The sequence below is a fragment of the Dermacentor variabilis genome, chromosome 5 (assembly GCF_050947875.1).
Source record: "Dermacentor variabilis isolate Ectoservices chromosome 5, ASM5094787v1, whole genome shotgun sequence".
NCBI lineage: Eukaryota > Metazoa > Arthropoda > Arachnida > Ixodida > Ixodidae > Dermacentor > Dermacentor variabilis.
This window is the reverse complement of record NC_134572.1, coordinates 52488992-52507170: the sequence shown is the minus strand read 5'-3', so window position 1 is coordinate 52507170 and position 18179 is coordinate 52488992. Positions and strand designations below refer to the sequence as shown.

Below are 18179 nucleotides of genomic sequence, written 5' to 3'. Positions count from 1 at the left end.
GATTGGGGGCTCGATCCCATCGCTCGTAACCCGTTGTCAAGATTGGAGTCCGGCATGAATTAGTAGGTAGCTGGCCCATGCCGTCGTCCAACTCATCCACGCTGAGGACGTTGATGAAGGACTGCTTCTCATCGAGAACGAGGAATATGGGTTTATTTACAGTATCTACATCAGTCTAGCATGAGAGAAAGTGCCTCAGTCTAACAGGACTGCTTGAGAAAGTACATCAGTCTAACATGACTGCTTAAGAAAGTGTACTGAGCAGCCGCACAACAGCGATTTATAAACACTCGGTCCCCCCTCGATCCCAAGGTGACGGAAACGTTCGTCTAGTCATCGTAAACAAGCCGCCTCTCCGCGGGACGGCTTACACACACACACACACACACACACACTCACACACGCACACACACACACTCACACACGCACAGGTTCACGGTCCGGAACCGAGGTCAGGTGGTCTTCGCCGAACTCGGGGCCCACGTCAGGAAAGGTGCCCTTTATTCCCCGAGCTAACCCCCGTAGCGCGGTCGGTTATCCATTGTCTTGCGTCTCGAACGGCGCGTGAGAAGGGGTCTCCGACGACGTTCCCGCGGTAACTCCCCCGCTCCTAGCAGATCAGGTGGGCGGTGGCGGTTTCAGGCACAAAGCCTGCTTTGTCGCACTCATCTTGGCTCCAGCGACGGAGAGTCGAGGACGCGCGCACGGTTCTTCACACACAGTCGACTTAGTCACGCCGAGGCTAGAGGTTTGCGGTGGCGTTCCACGAAAAGTTTGCCGCCGCTGTCGCAACGGGCTGGCAAAACTTGCACCACAGCTGGGCCGTTCTTAACAGCGCGCGACAAGACGCCGCCGCACCAAGCCGCCATCCTTGGCTCACCCTTGGATGATTTCTCTCACACTTGCAGCATACAGCGCGCGGCCACGACCTTATCGCACTTCGACTTTACACGGAACTTCACGGCGCCTTCCAATTCGCTTTGAGTGTCCATATAATTGATATCGCAATAAAACACAGAAAATTATGGGATTTTATGTGCCAGAACCACTTTCTAATGATGAGGCACGCCGTAGCGGAGGACTCCGGAAATTTTGACCAGCTGGGGTTCTTTAACGTGCACCTGAATCTAAGTACACGGGTGTTTTCGCATTTCGCCTCCATCGAAATGCGGCCGCCGTGGCCGGGATTCGATCCCGCGACCTCGTGCTGAGTGACTACACCATAGCACTGAGCGGCCACGGCGGGTCAATAAAACGCTACCAAACCCATTTATTGCCATTTTGCTTTTGACTGCATCGGGTACTTTTTTGCCTGTGTGCCGCGTTTCATTGCGCTGCTTTCCATCATGTCATCCCACCAATTCATTGTAACCTTTAAAGCTGGTTCCTCCACAGCAAGCCAGCTATTGGGGTGAAGCCCACTTACGTAATTGTCGCCATTTTACAGGGAATAGCCGCAATTATGCACGCACCAGCAGTTGGCGTGTCAGTAAAATAAATGATAAAGACGCATCTGCCGTGATTCAGTTCAAAATAAGTTTTTTTAAAGTGGCGTAGCTAAGCAATAGCGGTAGTGCATATGTAAAGAAATATTTTTGTTTAAAATTCGGTTTGTCTGTGTGTCAGTTATATTGAAAAAGTGGTAAAAATAATCTCCCTTAGGCAGTGCCTTACAGTCGCTATTCTAGAAAATTTCCGGCTGTTGTTTCGGACCACTTTGAAATAACAAAAATTAGGGCACTGAATTACCAACGACAGCACACCAAGGTATAGCCCCTAAATTCAGAGTGTAAAGAGTTTTCAGAGTGTAAAGGCACAACAGCAGCACGCAGAGCAGCGTGGATGCATTTGATATAATACTGGTCTGCCAGCAGAGATGCCAGGTAATCTTCCATTTACATTTCTGTCATGTTCCACAGACCAGTCACTCGTGCATCTGGCATGTGTATGCTGATGACAAAGGAAATGTGTAAAAAAACATAGAATAAACCTACCAGACTGCTGTTTTGAGACTTTCACAGATGCAGTAATAAAATGCATTTAGAGACTCCGAGCATTCCAATCTTGAAAGCTCCACAAATCATGCAAAAGGAATACTACTTTGTTAACGTCACCTCAATATTAATGGTCAAACGACCTCAAATTCTCATGCTTATGTAGCATGAATGCTGCTGCAAATCTTCCCCATGCTTTATATGTAAACCTTGATGTCTGCATTATTAGACCGAGTATAATTTGCTAAATTTTTTTTGTCTAGGCGACTAAACACTACTTTATCATAGTTACTTATTTCCATGGATGTGAACACTTCCACGCAACTGCAACTTGTGTAATAAAATATTACACTTGGTTGTCAGAAGTGGGTCCATAAACCAGGTAGTCTATGTCATTGTGCATGCTGTTTTTTTTCCTCAATTCAATATGCATAAATAATAGCCCCAAAAACATATTACCAAATTATAGTGCTTGAACCTGAATAAAATAGTCATTCATTCATGAAATGCTTGATGTTTACAAATGGAAAGGAAAACTGAATTACAATGCACAACATTTATGTGGATTGACTTAAATAGTTGTTTATTTCCACTCACATTCACTGTCTGTCACTGCGTCAGCTATATAAGTCACAAGGAGGGCACTGATCAATTGACTCACTCATTCCTTTATGTTCAGTGTCAATCAGGAGACGCTCAATTAAGCTTTCTCACTTTACCTGCATCGGCTGCAGAAGGCTCAAGGACAGAATTAAATTAATTCTGCAGGAAAATAAACATTTTATTTACAAGGCACAACATTGATGTTTGTTTATTTACACAGTCATTCATTCACTCTGTCCACTGTCTGTCACTGTATCATGTACAGAAGGCTCAGCAATAGCACTAATCTCTGTGCTAGCAGGATGATCCACAACAGCAGAATGCTCAGCATTGATCATGAGAGCAGGTGAGGACACTGCCTCATCCTTACTATCGATGCTGCTTGCCGGTATTGTGTCTTCCACTGAGGCTGCTGCTTCATCTGGGGTTTCGGCAGAGTGTTTCTGCTCTGCTGCCAATGCAGTGTCTGATTCGTTTTCGTCTGCGAAATTCACTTCGTCTATTTCGGAGCTTGCAGGCACGGCGAAGTCCTCCTCAAAGTCCGACACAAGGTGTTTCATGGGCTGCACAATGTCCTCACACTTGAGGTGGCCCATGTTCTCCTACGAAAAGTTGGAGCGAGGTTTATTAAGCTGATATGCCTTATCATACATTCTATACATATGTGGGAGAGAAAAATAAGAGAGAAGATGAGGGATCGGCCTGAAGCAATTTTCTGACCTGCTACTTGGGGATGGGGGAAGGGGAATGGGCATAGAAAGAAAGAATAGAGAAGACGTTGATTATGAGGATGAAGATGGCAGTGAAAAACATGGATGGTCCAAGACTCTTCAAAGTCTCTTGCCCAATCTGCTGTCACGTAAAAATTTGTTGAGAGCCTTCAGACAATCATGCTGATGATGAGGATCAGGCAAAGGCCCCAATGGAACCTTTTCAGTCAATGGTGTAACGACAAATTACGACAAGATGTCTGTCAGCAATTTTATCTGTACAGTAAAACCTCGTTTAACCATACCCGCTTAAACAGCAGTTTCGTTTTAAAAGTATTACAGTCAAATCCCCGACTCAGTGGCCGCTGAACATAATGCGCTTTGTATCTGTACAAACCATACCAGCTTATTGCATACGTATCGGTTAACACATAGTGTTTCCCCCTCCCTTTTTGTCGCGCAATCACGGCAGTGCGTCGTCTCCATCGGGCGGCCGGGTAGAACAACAAGCCTCAGAGATCAGAACAACGGCCTCCAAGTGCCCTGTGCATTTGCGTGTGAAGCCACATTAACATCAACACCATTTCGACGCCGTGCCATGCCAGAGAGCGTTGTGGCATCGTGCAAGCAAGGGCTCGTGTCATGCCGAAGCTCGGGTGAAAAGACTCCAGGTGCTCAGCATAGAAGAAAAATTACACATCATTCATGCTATCGAAGGTGACACGAAGAAGTCGGCGCTGGCACATGACAGGGATCTACTGTTGACTACAGTGTGTGGCATTTGGAATGCGAAGAAGTTGCGTGGCAGTGCTACTGCAGTAGCTGCTGTGGTAAGTGGGGTAACTGTCACAACCCCTTGCATTCTGCAACATAATGTGCTGAAGAGCAGCCTAAAGGCATTTTCACAGGCGAAGTGCCTGGAGGTTTTTCCAACAGAAGTTGTGAAGAAAGTAGGCTGAGCAAACACCACAGTGGTTTATTCAAAGACATCTTTAGGTAATGCAACAGCACTAACTAGATCAAACCAAGATACTGCAGGTGACTGAGTTCGCTTTGCTAGAAGCACCTAGACATCTGGAGTTCACACTGACTGATTGAGTTCAAGCCCCCCGTAAAAGCTAAATAAAGCGACATTCTTCCTCTTTTGGGTTCTCCTTTCCCAGTCTGTTCATTGCTTGCCCTCTCAAATTCCACTTCTTTAGTGCAACGATCACGCTGCACAGCAACGTGATTGACGTGATATCAGGATTAGCGATCGACGCAATAACGGGGCTGCGCAACGCAATCATGAGCAGCGGTCATGGTGCCACTGCCAGTAAAAAAAAAAAGAAAATAATAATAATAATAAAAAAAAAAGATGCGGCCAGCAGCGCGTGGATGCTCGCACACAGATTTCTGTCGAAATGCCGCCCGCAAAATCATGTGACTCCGCTCTACCAAGAGAAGCGTGGATAAGCGTTGGACCTCCTAGCTTGCTGGCTCTGGCGGCAAGATCAAAGGATGTCGCTACCTTTAACTTTTATTGACAGGGCTTAATTAGGTGTGGCTGTTCGCGCTCACTCGTGGAGAGAATACAAAAGTTATTTTACGTGCCCTGTGAGACCAAGGACACAATGCCTTGCACCGTGCCGGCAATCCTTCGCTGACACCTGCCAAAGCCAATCCTGCCAAAGATGTTCTGGCACAGTGTGGACATAATTACGCCCATTTTGTGAGCTTTGGGTGCAAGTTGAGTATCAAAATAGCACAATTGGTGCAGAATTCTCCCTCATGAGAATATAAAAATGAATAACTTGTACTCTAGTTAAACTGAGAAGTATTCTAGTTAAGAGGAAGCTTTAGCTCGGGCCCAACTCCGATGCAGCCTATTCAAATACATGTAAAAACGCAAAAACGTTTTTCTGAGATAACCCCTGGACCGATTTTAATGAAATTTGTTGCACTTGAGAGGGAAAGTGAAATTCTAGTGACTGTTGGTGGCGGAATTTCTATTTAGGTCCTGAATTTTGTTAAAAAGATTTTCAAAAATTCGAAAGTTTGAAAAAAATAGAAGCATGAAGTTTACAAATTCATAACTCTGCATCAAGAGCAGATATTCCGGTTCTGTAAACGAGATCCATCAGATCATTGAAAGCGGACAAATTCGATACGTCATTTTACATCTTACGTGAATTTGTTACGTTGTTTACAAGGGTTCTGCAAAACCTATATTTCCATTTTACAATATTTTTTGACATTCATGTGTAACCTATCAATTTTGTCCGCTTTAGATGTACTATTAGATGCAGTTCACGGAATTGTATTATCAATTTTCGTTGCTGAGTTACAGAGTTGTAAACTTGAAAGTTTCGTTTTCTGAAAATTTTCAATTTTTGCCAATTTTTAATAAAAAATTGACGACCTAAATCAAAAATCTGAAACCAACAGTCACTAGATCCTAAGTTTTTCTTTTAAATGCAACAAACCTCGTCAAATTTGGTGCAGTGGTTGCCGAGAAAAACGAATTCTGCTTTTACATGTATTTAGATAGGAGCACCCGAGCTAAAGCTTCCTCTTAAACTGAGAAACACGACACTAAGTGGATTTGGTGTGGTTTGAACCACCACACAAAACATGCCCTAACCCTCACTGGTGCTAAGGTTAAACAAACTAAGTCTGTTCATAGGTACAAGTGAACAAAACTTCTGTAATATGCAAATAAATTAAACAGACAGCAGAATTTAACACAGTGGAACCTTGTTCATGTTCTCGAAAAAGTTATAGGAAAAACATACTAACCAGTAAAGTCTATGACCTGAAGTCACTACAAGAATTTGGCAGATTAAACTGCAGTTGACATTTACGTAATGCGAAAACTCGTTGCAGCCTGAAACACCAACACATCACCAACACCAACACCAAGCTGGTGGGGTTTGAGCGGCCTGAGACGTGCTTTGTCATCTCCTCATAGCAAAGTGTTTTGAGACAGTGACGGGAAACACAAATGATATTGAGCTGGTGAGTGACGATGGAATAGGATGCCACCGAGCAAAACATGGTGCTCACTTCTCACAGCTTGCAACAGGGAACAACTGCACATTTGGGTTATCACCTATTAAAAGCGTGCAGTAAACTTCCAACAGTGCTACCCTGTAAAACAGACAGGTGAATATGCTTATTGTAATAGGGTTGGCGGCGATAACTGTGAATGCAATGTGTGACCACCCTGAAGGAGATTTGCTGGACTGTAAGAGGAAACTGAGTATGTGCCGGTATTTTCTCGTGACCCAGGCAGGCTAGTGCTGCGTGGAAGCTTCCATGGCGGGCATTTACTGCTCTTTATCACATATGCCTCGTGCCTTTTCTTGTTCACATGGAACTAGCGGCCATAAAATGTATATAATATGATCACATTTTGGTGATCTACTGAACATTGGTGCCACAAGATTGTGTTCTCCGGGAATGTATTAACTAACAAAAAAGAAGTGCAGCTACAATGGGCAATTTTTTTTTTTGTTCTCAATCATGTACATTGCTGCTGGGAAATTGTATGAAATGGGATCGTATCAGCGAGGTTATACTGTATTCTGTTTCACAACGCTTCTAGTACGTGGCCTACAGGAGACACTAAAGAAAATTTTCTGTCTTTCTTAAGAAACAAATGAAAAAGATTGAGCACATTATTAGACAGCTATATGAAGTAAGGTCACATATAACAGAACTGACAGCCGAGCTAATTGGTCTTGCTTCATTTTTGAATTGACTTGTCCAGTACAGGAAACAACATGGACAGAGAAGCACACATGAATGAACCGACTGCGCTGTCCACGTGTGTTTCTCCATTGTCCGTGTGGTTTCTTCAGCTGGACAAATCAATTCAAAGATTCAAAGTAAGGTCAGCAATTTTATCGGTCATATGAACTGCTGCAAACATTCACTCAATAGCTAGATTAACAAGCACAGTGTCCCGCATGCACAGGCAAGCAGAAACACATCTCACTCTATGAACCCGAACACTCACCATCAGAATGCTAGCGTGATGAAGAATGGCAGAAACGGCAAGTGAATTCTCCATTGTGCTGCCTCTCACTTGAACGTGAACTAGGTGCATTAGAACGCAGCGCACACGACAGCATCAGCTTTCAGGTCGGCTAGCCCTCAAACCCACCACGGATTGCCTACAAGACAGCACGTGTTGGCCATGCCACCACAGACTGCCATGCGCTGACGCCAACACCAACGGTGTAATTTCACTTGAAGTGTCCATATAATTGCTATCGCAATAATAAATAGTCCTCACATCAAGAAAAAAAAGTTAAATCACAGTTAATAAAGCACACCTGCCTGCCCTTTAGTGTCAAATGGAAGTACAGAGCTTAGGTCTGTTAACAACAACATACAAATACATGACCAGCTGTGTCCCCAATAAAAGAGGTTACTGGGAAGCACACAGTGCTATCTAATGCCTGTGGCTTTTGCCTTTAGGTGTATCATCAGTGCCTGCCAGTAACTCCAGGACCATTCCAGCACACACCCATACCCTGACTTATGTCCTTCACAATGTAGACATGGCCAGAAGACAGGCATATGTATGATCCTCGCAACACATGCTCATCATACCTTCACCGATAGAAAGTTATAAGCGCATGCTGGCAACAGTAATGCCAGCCATGCCCTTTAATTGTGGGTTTTAAGAGGAAGCTCTAGCTCATGCCCAGCTTCAATGCCCCTTATTCAAAGACATGTAGAACACAGGAACGCTTTTCTGAGACAACCTCTGAGCTGATTTTAAATGAAATTTGTTGCATCTGAGAGTAAAAGCTAAATTCTAGTGCTTCGAATTGTGATTCAAGGGCTGAATTTCTCAAAAGAAATATTTAAAAATGAGCAAGTTCGAGCAATATAGAAGCATGAAATTTACGAATTCACAGCTGTGCACCAAGAACATACATTACATGGCACTTCAGTAAATTGCATCTGTTAGATCATCCAAAGCAGACAAATGTGATGCATCAATTTATAGCTTACATGAATTTGTTACAATGTTTACAAGGGTTTTGCAAAAGTACTACTCACATACAGTCAAATCTTGTTACAACGGACTCTGATAATCCGATAAAACACGTCCATTTTATCCGAAGACTGTAATATTCGAAACACCTCACTTCCGAAACTTTCATTGCGATGTCTAACGACCTTACTGCAAAGAGTGAGTGACGAACTTCCAATGTAAAAAGCAAACAAAAAGGTAGCAGTTTCCCCCAAAAGGTGAAGCATCGATTGCAATAGCAAATTAAGCAAGATAAGTGAGGCGGCACCTGCGACAGAATTGACCTTTGTGCTGTCTCTTGCTTCAGCGCGAACTAAACGTTGAAAGCACAGTGCATACGAAGCTACCGACACTGGGCGCACTTTGTGCAAATCGCAGATCGCTTTCAAGATACAGCACCCGTGCGGGCAAGCACTTTGTCCACATCTCAGATAGCTTTCAAGATACGGCGGTTGCACTGTAAGCTGCAGCAACTGAAGTAGCACCTCCCTCTCTCTCGCTTCTCCCCACACCAAGCTCGCGCCGAAAGAAGAATGCGTGTTTCCACCCCGCCGTCCTCTCTCGTGCGCGCAATATTGAGCTGTGATCGTCGGCTCATCCTCGTAAGTCAATTGTCAGGCTGTGTCGAAATGGCAGAACTACGTTTTATATGCCCGTTGTTGAAAAAAATTGCCGCTAATTTCGTCCACTGTAGCCAATAGCACGTTGTAGCGCAGCCCGTTAAAAGAAAACTTCATTGCATTAATAAAATCGGTAGAACAAACTGAGGCTGAAATATGGTCCATTATATACGAAAGTGTGCTGTACACGGGTCCGTTGTAATGAGCGTAGACTGTATCAGCAGTGTAGTGGGGAGCCATGTATAATACATCAAATTTGTCCGCTTTAGATGTACTATTGGATGAAATTTTTTCGTTGCTGAGTTACAGAGTTGTAAACTTTACACTTTCGTTGTCTAAAAATTTGCAAGCTTCAACAACTGTTATTAAAAACTTGACAGCCTAAATAAAAAAGAAAGTCAGTTTTACCTGAAAGCCAAAGCATCGATTGCGATAGCAAAATTGTTAGCTATACAAAGCAACACACTGGAACATAACAATACATAATAAAGGACACAACTGACCAGCCTGGCAATATAGGTAGGTGGTACTCCCAACAGCTTGCCAATCTCAGCAGCTGGGAACAGCAGTGAGAGACAAGTATTCAGAAATGGCACCAACTCATTGGCAAATGACCCACAGAAGCGGGACAGTGTCTCTGCCTCCTTCTCCGTCAATGTGGGTTCTTCTGCACTGCATTCAGAAAAAAAAAAAAAAATATTGCATTGTTACTACCACATATTTCGCCCGTCAGGGATTGCAGCGTGCAAAGGATGTAATAAATTAAAGTTGTGGCAGCACCTTCTTGTTTTCATTTTTGTGAAAGAACCAGTGGCACCAGCTCAAACTTATCAGAAATAAATTAAATTGTGTTTCCTTCCTTTCTCCTAAATATTTATCCACGAAAGTTGGCCTGTTTGTTTTCACTAAATCTAGTTACTGTACCAAGCTTGTATAGGTTAAGAAGGATAACAGCAACATGCTAGGTGACCTGTCCTTTTATTATGACAATTTTAAAAGAAAATCTACTACTTTGTGCTTCTTTCTGTCCATTTGAATTTTGCACGACTGCAATACATAGTCCAAAATTTTCTTCATTGTTCTATGGTGTTATTCACTGTGTAGTTTGACAAGACTTTCAATTGCCGACAGACACCCTGTACAACAATGGCTTTCAATTTTTTTTTAACAAAGCAGACAAGTAAGTATTCGGAGTGATTTACTGAATGAACTGGACCAAAGTGCGATCTTGCGAAATATGACTGGAAAGAAAGCAATCGTAAGCACAAAGTCTCCTTTTAAACTGGTTAGAACAAAAACGGAGGTCCCTGTACAAGACTACTGAGCAGTGAATTACTACAACTCTGACTGGACAAATATAAGCTGGATTTATTGCTACCTCCACAGAAAAGAAAGCAATTTTTAGTTTCTGATTTAATAAACAATAAACAAATATATATATTTGGAATTTTCTTATTTAAATCTGGGGGTGCAGATGCATTATACACGGTCTACAACAACATATTTTTTGGTTGTACTTTGGCTGTACCAACAATATAAAGTTTGGTACAGCACAACACACTGACTCAGATCTTGGTTTCAGCTCAGTTAAAGTTTGATAATGCCAGTCAACAGTCAACAATCACTTTACACAGCCACACAGTCATTGCTCGTGCTCCACCATTTTAGTATAATTTCAAAATTTTAGCGCCACTTCTGTCAAACTCAAGAAAATAATTAATTGAACATGTCTAATCAATGAAGTCAATTAAATGACAGGGGGACATTGATAATGATTAATCATATCGCCATATACGTTTAATCGATTAATCGTTCCTCGATATTATCCCCCCCCTAATAGTATCCCATAAATTTCAAGTGCACAGCAATTTTGTATTTCACTCTTCTAAAAATTTTGGCACCATGGTCATAGCATGAACCTATGACCACACACTCATTACTGGGATGTAGGAGCTGTTCAACCACCATAATATACATCTAGGGTAGCATTCAATAAAGCAGTGTGATACAATCAAGTCTATTTACAATTACGATGCACTCTCAAGGTACCACAATTACACGAATTCAATGCGCATCTTCTGTTCGAGAAAAATGGGTCTGAAACTTGCCTGCACGTTACAACCAGATATGGAACCAAAACTGCATTCACAGTGTTGGTAGCAGCCTACCATCAGAGCCGCCAGACGCAGTGTCATCGCCATCGAAAAATGGTGACAAAGCATTTTTTTTTAAGGTTGCTTTAGGTTCATTTTGTGCTCGACTACGATCTGGAGCGGTATTTTTGGTCTATAAGCTACAGAGACACTATCACTTTCGCGAGATACTGTGCAACTAGGCACCAGATGCATCGGTGTATGCAGCCACCGGCGGCACTGTGCCAAGCTCACTACCTGCACAGAGTCTCAGAAACACTGTTGACCAGATACTTCGAGAAGTTCGATGTAGAGTCATGTAAAATCTTGCGAATGTGATAGCATTACCTTTAAATGCAATTGCTCGAGGATACCGCCTTGTGTGCTTTGCACCTGGGCCAATGAAGCACAAGTGGCGACGATCACACACCGCTTTCATTATGGAAGCATATTTTAAAAAAAAGTTTCTTTTCTGTGAAGGCAAATTCTACATATTTGTCTTTTTTTTTTCTCTTTTTTATTTCTTGTCTTTTTTTCTTTATTTTGATCGCAAATGTGGGGGGGGCTTGATACATTTTTCTTTTATAAATCAGGGGGATCTTATTATCAAGTGCACTTTTATTTTCTTGCTTTTAAATTGCAAAAATTGGGTGCACGTTAGATTTGGGGGCGTGTTACGATTGCGTAAGTGCTGTAAATACAAAAGGGAGAATTCAAATTTGCATCCAACAGCAAATACTTACGCCAAACATAAAACTGTTTGATGAGATTAAACATTTAATGGGAAAGCTCCTCCACAGATGTTGACATGTCAGGTTCAAAGTCTAACATAATAAGTAACTGTTGTTTGAAAAGCAAACTCGGTGCTCATATGTTGCTCACAGGTGTACACAGACCAGGGGTTCTCAAACTCTCTGGCTTTAGGGAACGCCACCAGCTTTGCCAGAGTGCTATGAAACTCTCCCCCTCTTTCCACCCATGTGCCCACACACAGACACACTACAGTAGAACCCCACTGTTACGTTCCTCACTGATGCGTTTTCCCGGCTGCTACGTCGTTTTCATCCAGTCCCGGCATAGCTTCCATAGGATCCTATGTATAAGAAACTCCGCTGTAAGGTATTAGCTGTGAAAACGTTCCCGCGTGATACGTCGCAACTTAGCACCCCGAACCCGGCTGGGATAAAGTAGGCAACGCGCTCCAACCGCCATTTTGGCTTTTGACGAGTTTTGGCCGGGCTTGGCTATAGAACTGGCTGCAAGAAGCCACAGGCCAGTTTGATAGGCCGCCACTAAGTGGCCATTCGTAAAAAATGCTCTCACTATCATCACTGTGATTACGGTCACCGCATGGTTTTTGGACGGGTCGACTCACGGAGGAAGGAAACTTGGGAGAGGCCCTGACGTCACTCTTTGTGAAGCTAAAGTGAAGCCGGAAATTGGCATTGCTCATGGCGTTGCTCCGCCTATCGGGCCAGCTCTCCTCTCTTGTTTACATTTCTCGCGAAACCACGCCGCGCCGCGTGCAACCGGGCTGCTCAGACGCGCGCGCTCTGCAGCAATACTAAACAATCGTTAGCACGTTAGCATGATTACGCCACAGAGGGCAAAATTTCCAGCGGATATTCCTTTGTCCATTGCCATTGCCGTGGCGTGGTGACAATGAGGAGCATGATGCCGGGCAGTTGCCAAATCCTAGCTTTGGAGAAGCCATCGCAGCTCTGCACCTCCTCCGCAAATGCGTCGCACCTCACAGCGACGCTGACAGCAATGCGGCCTTCCAGGCTATTAAGAAACGTGTGGTGATTTCTAGCGAGCGAAAGAAATGGCAAGCCACCATTCTAAACTTTTTAAAGTCCTAAGCGCACTCTGTGGAAATAAATTGTCTACAGTTGAAGCTGCACTTTTTTCATTCATTTTCGGAGCTTTCCTCACTGTTGCGTTTTCCCGGCTGTTGCATTTCTTTCCCCCGGTCCAGTGAAAAACGTATGAACGGGGTTCCACTGTATACAGGCTCATTAAAGCATAGAACAAAACTAGTGGGGGGGGGAGGGGGTCACCATATGCTTGATACTGTGAGCAACGAAGTGCCGGCATGTCTCAGGAAAGAGGGGAAGTGCCTCCTCTGAATCCTCTGGATCCACCTAACCAAAATAGCACTGCCTTCACGTCTGCGTGTGCCATGACCTCCATTAGTCATGGTTTGGTGTGTCATCCTTAGTCTTGAAGGCCATTGCTTGAAGGCCACGAGGCAATCACAATAACACATGAAAAAGTGTTTTTTTTTTACCTGCACTACTTGATGCATCATGTTGCAGTGCACGCTGACCATACGGCTACCGCTGTAGGTCCTACGTGTCACAAACAGTGCCATCATGCAAATGAAGTGTTGGATGCACAAAAGTTTATTTTACTTTTGTCAAATGTCGCAAGTCACTTGCACTACCGAATGGTCTCCGATGTAACGATCACAATGCTGAGCCTAAATGGCCATGTTGCCTGGCATGCAGCAGTGCCCCTCTCGCACATATGAATGATTTGTCGTGTGTTTTCAGAATTGATGTAGTGCGCTAGCAAACCAGCTTGTATGAAAATTGCGTTGCGCTGACACCAATGCATCTGAAGCACAAATAACGCGTGAATGTACCTCGAGTGTCCGTTTCAATATGCCGTCTAAGTGTCCAGTGTCGATATCTGCCAACAAAGTGAGTCAACCAGACAAACAGTGCTAAATTCAGAAGGATTGCTCATCATGCAGTACTTAAAAGTGAATTCCTGCTCATGTGTTGCAAACTACACTCGTGAGCTCGAATTAAAAGCGCTCAGTGCAGACACCATGGGCCTGCAAGTTGCACAGTCATGAGTCATGTATGCTGCTGCCAAGCGGGTCTCTCGCTACTCACAGACTACAGACTAGCAAAGTGTGGATGTGGCAGGTGGTGGCTCTGTTATATCCAAAATGCAATGCAAGGTTTCATCTCTAGATTAAGAAAATGTGACAGTGAATGAGGAAGAACGGTATGGGGTCAGAGTTGCTCTGACTGCTAGTGGAACCCCAGGATTCCGTGGAACTCAGAGAACCCCTGGTGTAGACAATGTGAAATACAGGAGAATGCTATAACTGAGTAGGCAAAAGCCAGCACTTTCTCACGTGTGATAGTCAACAATAATGCTGACGACGGCTCTCAAAGAGGCATCCAACACAATTGTCATCTCTCGTGCCAGTGACAGGCAGGCACAGAGCCGGAGCTCGTTGAAGGCTCCAAGGACTGCATTGCAGTACTGGGACAGTGGCTCAAACTCAAGCAGTGAGAAAGGTGGCTGCACATTTTCCTGCATTTGGGAAAAGAGAAAACGAAAGACCATAAGACAACAAAATATGCAGAGAGCATGATATGAGCACAAAAATTTCATTTCGTCATCTAAGACAATCATCTAAGACAATCAGTGGAAACTATTTTACAATTTATCATGACTACCAGCCTATTTTATTACCATAGCAATTACTATATGGGCATTACTGCGGTGGCTGCATACGGCGTGGCTGAGTGCGGCCGCACCGGCTCTATCTTGTAAGTGATCTATGGTGGATACAGAGTATAGGAGTGCTGAGGGCTCATAACTTCGTGCGTACTGTGTTCTTGCCAGTTAGTTTGCACTGAAGCGAGAGGCAGCACGAAGAGCAATTTGCTCACTGCTGCTACCGCTCTTTGGCACGGCAGCGTTCTGACAGTGAGTGCCCGCACTCATTGAATGAGATATGTTCATGTTGCACACGAGACACTATGCTTGTTAATTTAGTTAGTAAGTGAATGTTTACAAGTTTACACAGCTGATAAAACTACCATTCTTACTTTGTATAGCTGTCTCATAATTTGTTATCACAATCAATGCTTTGCCTTTCAGGCAAAACTGCGACATTCTTATGCCTAATTGAGAATGAAAGCTTTTCCCAGTTACCTCAATTACAACGGTCTCGTGCCAGTTGACCCAATTCTATGACCTTGAAATCTTCTGACACAGTTAAACCTCGATATAATAAAGTCACTAAAATCGGAAATTTGCTTGGTTATATCGAAATTTTGTTATATTGAAATTCAGCCCTGTACGCAAATAAGTGCAGACACTAATGAATTTTTTTTTACACAAAAGAGGCCGCAAGATCTTTCATATATCAGGCAACTCGAAAAAGCAAATTTGAATGAGAAAGAAGTTCATTTTGTTGAATGCGAGAGTTGGCAACTAAACATATGGTTTATGCCCTCTCAACGAAATCTTCACATCGGCGGCAACAAATGAAGCCAGCCACGCTTTCATGTATACTCTGCCCCTGCAATTGATAGTCTCGCTTGCAGTGGGACGGTGCTATCATGAAAAGCACTGGCTGTAGGGAGCAAATGCTTCGTCTGCCTCACTCTTCAACTCATCTCCAAAACTCAAGACTAAGCAACCTCCAGTAATAAATGCGTGGGAAGACAGTGCACATGATTCTGTGCCATCTCAGCAAGCCCACTCTTTGCCCACGCAGCCGACTGACACTACCTCAAAGCAGTGCGCCCTGGTTGCGCTACGTATGTGCTCAGGCGTGCTTACATCCATGTGCAGCCATGGTCACACTAAGGCAAAATGCGCCAACCTGCCCATCCCACTTCCCCTCGAGTCCACTGGATTGCTTTACCGCAAAAAGAGCACCCCCCCCCCCCCTCCTTGCTCATGCAGGATGACTGTGCTCGTTTAGCCACCATCCTTTTTGGCTCACCCTCGCATGCTGTCGCTCGCACCTAAAGCACCTAAATTATTCTTATACACAAGTCGGGCTCTAAACTCGAATTTAACAACTATCGACCTATCTCACTGACATGTACGTGTTGTAGATTATTTGAACATATGATATTCAAAGCTGTTATAACTCATCTGGAAACTAACAATCTCCTTTTCAGTCCATAACATGGCTTCCGAACAGGTCTCTCAACCACAACACAACCTACGAAGATAACCCATGACTTCTTTGATGCAATTAACAAAGGGGGTCAGATTGACGCAGTGTTCCTTGACTTCTCGAAAGCTTTCGACTTAGTTCGGCATCATGACTTGATAACAAAGCTTGTGGCTTTCAAAATCGCAGTCAAATCATATCACGGATCTCCTGCTTCTTACAACACCGAAAACAGTGCATTGTCATAAACAACAGTGTTTCAGAATAGTTAGACGTGTACTCGGGAGCACCTCAAGGCTCGGTTTTAGCACCTGTTTTATTCCTTTTTTACATCAACGATATACAATTTTTCATTCAATCACCCGTACAAATACATCTTTTTGCAGATGACTGTGTAGTGCACACAAGTGTAAACAATCAGGATGATCAAATTAGACTTCAAAATTCCCTGATACAATAAAACATCATTAAACCATGCCCGCATAAACAGTAGTTTCATTTTAAACGTAGTAAAGTCAAATCCCCAATTCAGCAGCCATCAAACATAATGTGTTTTGTATTCGCATAAACCATACCAGCTTATTGCATACGTATAGGTTAACACATAGTGTTTCCACTTTTTGTCGTGCAAACATGGTGGTGCGTCGTCTCCATCAGGCGGCCTAGCAGAACAACAAGCCTCAGAGATTGAAACAACGGCCTCCAAGCACCCTGTGTGCTTGTGTGTAAAGCCACATCAACATCAACATCATTTCGGCACCGTGGCAGAGCGTTGTGGCGTTGTGAAACCAAGGAATCACGTCCTGCCGAACCTCGGATAAAAAAGATGCCAGGTGCTCAGCACAGAAGAAAAATTAGACATCATTCGTGCTATCGAACGTGACACGAAGAAGTCGGTGCTGGCACGTGACAGGGATCTACTGTTGACTACGGTGTGTGGCGCTTGGAATGCGAAATTGCTCGGCAGCGCTGCTGCGACTGCGAAGAGATGTCAGGTACGAGGTTCGACTTTTCGCCATAGTTGCCTCTGGTGTTGCCGAAGTGTCGACTAGTGACAGTGATGGGGACGACACGAGAAGTGACAGCACAGGTGATTCAGGCCCGACAGTGGCAGAAGCTGCGTGATAGGTCAGCCTCATGAATGCTATCGTCAGGACGAGAACAGCACCCTGCAATGAAAAAGGTGCCCCGTGACTTATGCAGAGCTACTGCGCGTGTGCACGGAGAATACGTAACACCAACGCGGAATCTGCCATGTGAGTGTTTGCCAAGAAGAGGGGGCTGGCTGAAAAGTTGGCTTGCAGCTTCAGTGAGTTTGAGGCCGCTGTTGTCGCTGCTAGGCCGCTGCGGCATCAGACAAAAATAACACTTTTCTCGTGCGAAGTGAATAAATACTGCATGTTTTTTTTTCCCCTTTCATCGCACTCTCTCTGAGATCCGTTTTTTACAGGTAAGAGGGCGATCTCATGCTATTTCGGTTAAGCAGTACTACTGTTTAGTACTTACTTTTTCCTAGCTCCGGACAACTACGGTTTAACGAGGTTTCACTGTAAACATAGAAGTATGGAGCTGGAAATGGGGTATGAAGCTGAATGCCAATAAAACAAAATTTTTTAACCCTTTGAGGGTCAATGACGTAAATATACGGTGCCGCAAATGAACTCCAAAATGGTCAATGCCATATATTTATGGCGCCGTCTGTATATTTGAAAAGCGCGCCAATCTCCTAACTTTTTTTTTTTGTCATGTGCTGTCATTATGTGGGAATACAGGAAATTTTTTTTGCGCGCCTCCCTCTCTCACTTTTCGTTGCATGGTTTGTTTTAGAGCTAGTTTGCTTCCGCGCGTCTATATACTACCGCTCGCACATTGGCGTGCGCGCAGGCGGGTGGCGGCTTGGGTTTTGCTCAGCGGCGGTTTCGGCTTCTTGAGCTTGCAAAACTGATCTATCTCGTTACTAATAGCTCAAAGGGCGACTGCTTGTTTCTCACTTGTTTAGTGCTCACAGGGGTGCGTATAGGAAGGATGCCGCCGCACATGCGTTTCCGTTGCTTTTTTTTTTAGACTCGCGAAAACTAATTGCCTCTGGTTGGCGATAAGATGAAGATTAGCGGAAGTTTGTCACATGTTTTGCTTTTTTGACGGGCAGCTAACC

At 44.0% G+C, this 18179-nt stretch overlaps 1 protein-coding gene across 2 annotated transcripts in view; it reads right to left on the bottom strand.

Moving 5' to 3' along the window:
• Positions 1–2789: 2789 nt before the first annotated feature.
• Positions 2790–18179, bottom strand: part of Cog8 (conserved oligomeric Golgi complex subunit 8) — a 49250-nt gene continuing 33860 nt past the window's right edge. Inside the window, exons 11-13 of one of the 2 annotated variants that reach the window (XM_075692482.1) lie at positions 14240–14421; positions 9460–9628; positions 2790–3199 (exon numbers count right to left, since the gene is read on the bottom strand). In XM_075692482.1, coding sequence (XP_075548597.1) covers positions 2822–3199; positions 9460–9628; positions 14240–14421 — 729 coding nt within the window. In that variant the 3' untranslated portion in view covers positions 2790–2821. Of the gene's footprint in view, positions 3200–9459; positions 9629–11423; positions 11482–14239; positions 14422–18179 lie in introns of those variants that run through there. The other variant, XM_075692483.1, reaches the window with a different exon arrangement.